The sequence below is a fragment of the Asparagus officinalis genome, chromosome 3, assembly GCF_001876935.1.
Source record: "Asparagus officinalis chromosome 3, Aspof.V1, whole genome shotgun sequence".
NCBI classification, from domain to species: Eukaryota; Viridiplantae; Streptophyta; class Magnoliopsida; order Asparagales; family Asparagaceae; genus Asparagus; species Asparagus officinalis.
The window spans coordinates 13,170,727-13,173,322 of record NC_033796.1 but is presented as its reverse complement, the minus strand read 5'-3'; the positions used below and the strand labels follow the sequence as shown (position 1 = coordinate 13,173,322).

Below are 2,596 nucleotides of genomic sequence, written 5' to 3'. Positions count from 1 at the left end.
ACTACCATCTCAGTACATCATGATAAAGAGAGAGAGAGAGAGAGAGAGAGAGAGAGAGAGAGAGAGAGAGAATGGTATTATGGTCTTCACATATTTTAATCTCTTGGGTTTTGTGTTTTGGGTGCTCAGAGAACAAAATTTTTATTTTTAGGGGCAAAACACCCGTTGACAAAGTCTTGGGGGGGGGGGGGGGAGCATGTTTTCTTGGGTTTTGGGGGCTGGAAGTATTTTTCCTTTTTTTTTATTTGAACTAAACATTAGAAAATAAGGGGTTGTTTGGTTGGTTTCTTTTGCCCCTGATTCCCCGTCAAAACTGACAGTTTGCTGTCAGTTTTGGCAGCTTTCTTGTTAAAATGTCCTTTTTAAGGACGTTTTTGTAAGAAAGCAAGCTGTCAGTTTTGACAGGGAATCAGGGGCAAAAGAAGCAAAACAAACAGCCCCTAAGAGAATCAATTCATACATCAACTATTTTCTTATTTTTTTCAATTTGAACAAAGCTAAAGAAAGCGATGGAAAATAATTATTCCTCATATTTTGAACCAAGCTAAAGAAAGACTCTTCAAAGAAAGTGAGGGAAGCACTAAAAAGTGAAGGAAAGTAAGTTTTAAAAAGTGAAGGGAAGTAACCAAACATCCCCTTAACATAAATTCATCTGGTCATCCAACCAAACAGAACGAGTTGGTTGATTTTTCCAAACTCCTTTATTAGGCATTTACAATTTTACGCCATTTAGGAAAAGGCTCGGTTTTCTGCAAACTTTTTGGGGGTTAGTCTGCAATTTATTCTAATCTCCGGGCTCCAAAAGATGATTTGAAGAGAAAAAGATTCCATTCTCTCTTTCTAGAAACAAGTGCTGAGACGCAGCCAACCAAATCAAAGCAGCCATAGAGTCCCGAGCCGGTCTTCACGCTGAGCGCGTGCGAAATTTTTCCATGAACTTCAAACCCTCTCTCTGAATCCTACCTAAATCCTGATAAATTATCATTTCCTTCAAAATTTAAAATCGCCTCATCTCTCCAACCATTGGAATTATCGACTGTAAGTCTTCTCCTCAAAAATTTCAATCTTTATCTCTCTGCTTTTCGAAAGTTCCCCCTTTTTTTTTTGAAATTTTCCTGAATTTTTGTCCGACTAAGGGTGAAACCTGTTAATTTTCACCGAAATTTTTTGTGACTTGCTGTGGATTGTAAAAGCCCTAAGTAATTCTTATACTGTCTAAGTTGTTATTATTTAATTAGGATAAAAAATGCATGAGCAAGGGGAGCATGTGGCTGAGAAGTTGCTGAACAATATAATGGAGAGCTTTGCTGATGGTGGATCGAAGCAAAAGAGGTTCTTTGATGAGGGGACTTCAGTATCGACTCAAATGAACAAGCTTTTTGGGCGGCAGAAGTCTGTTCACCACATCTTGGGCGGTGGAAAATGTGAGAAATCTTAGTCATTTCTTGGTTTTAGATGTTTAATTTTGGGAATTTTACGAGTAATTTGTTGGTTTTTTTAGCTGCTGATGTCTTGTTATGGAGGAGCAAGAAGATATCTTCTAGTGTTTTGGTTGGGGCAACGGCGGTCTGGGTGCTCTTTGAGTGGCTCAATTACCATTTCTTAACTATTGTTTGCTTTGGTTTGGTCATTGGCATGCTCATTCAGTTTGTTTGGTCTAATGCTTCAGGCCTAGTGAATAGGTAATTGGATTTTCAAATTTCAATTGGATAAATAGCTGAAGGACGTGTGCATAATGAATCTTTATTTTGGGCAGGTCAACATCGGAGGTGCCTAGATTTGTTTTGCCTGATGACCTGTTCGTGAATATTGCCATGTCGATTGGTGCCCAAATCAATCAGTTTTTGGGGTTCATTCAGGATGTGGCTTGTGGGAGGAACTTGAAGCAGTTTGTTATGGTATGTTCTGAGTAATTGTTATTTGCTATTTATTGTTATTGACTTAGTCTGAGGTGGTTGATGGTTATTGTGTTTGATTAAATAGCAATTGTCATGTTCCTTCTATGTATTTGAAATGGTTTATCTAGTCTAAATGAAGCTTAGTGCAGTGGTAAGCCTAATTCTGAGGGATTGAGGAGATGTAGGGTTTAATCTATGGTTCTCGGAACACTTTAGCCTGACCAATAATTGTTGTCCTCGACATGATATATGTGTCTATCCGTGTCCAACACCGACAAGAAATAAAATTTTTAACTAAAAAAAATGTTCTTATATACCTCAAAAATAGACCCATACGAAGAGAGCTATATGCATCTATTTATACTTATGCGAATTGTAACACCCCTTGTTAGTGTTAGGATGAAAGTTACTGTATATAACACCTGCTTTCAGTGTTATGAAAAAATGCTTCTGTCCATGGTCACAAGCACCGGTTCTAACGTGGATCTTGGAGGTTAAGTTTTCTGGATTTTCTGAATTTTATTGTTGGTGACAACAAGCTTACACTACTGTCCAGTATCTTCTCATTCTTGATGTAGAGCCTAGACATATTTATTTCTTCCAAAAAAAAGTAAAAAAATAAAGCCGCCACGAAATAGGGAAGCCGCCAACAAAGCCGTCGTCAACGAAGCAGATCTCGCCCAAGCCGCCGTCAACAA

General features: G+C 38.2%; 1 protein-coding gene across 2 annotated transcripts in view; it reads left to right on the top strand.

Moving 5' to 3' along the window:
- LOC109833060 (reticulon-like protein B8) overlaps nt 844-2,596 on the top strand; it is a 6,369-nt gene continuing 4,616 nt past the window's right edge. For both annotated transcript variants that reach the window (XR_002245077.1, XM_020400605.1), the window contains exons 1-4: nt 844-1,038; nt 1,239-1,424; nt 1,502-1,682; nt 1,757-1,898. Coding sequence is in view for 1 of the 2 variants with exons in the window: in XM_020400605.1 (XP_020256194.1) it covers nt 1,247-1,424; nt 1,502-1,682; nt 1,757-1,898 (501 nt within the window). In the remaining variant the exon portion in view is untranslated. The remainder of the gene's footprint in view (nt 1,039-1,238; nt 1,425-1,501; nt 1,683-1,756; nt 1,899-2,596) is intronic.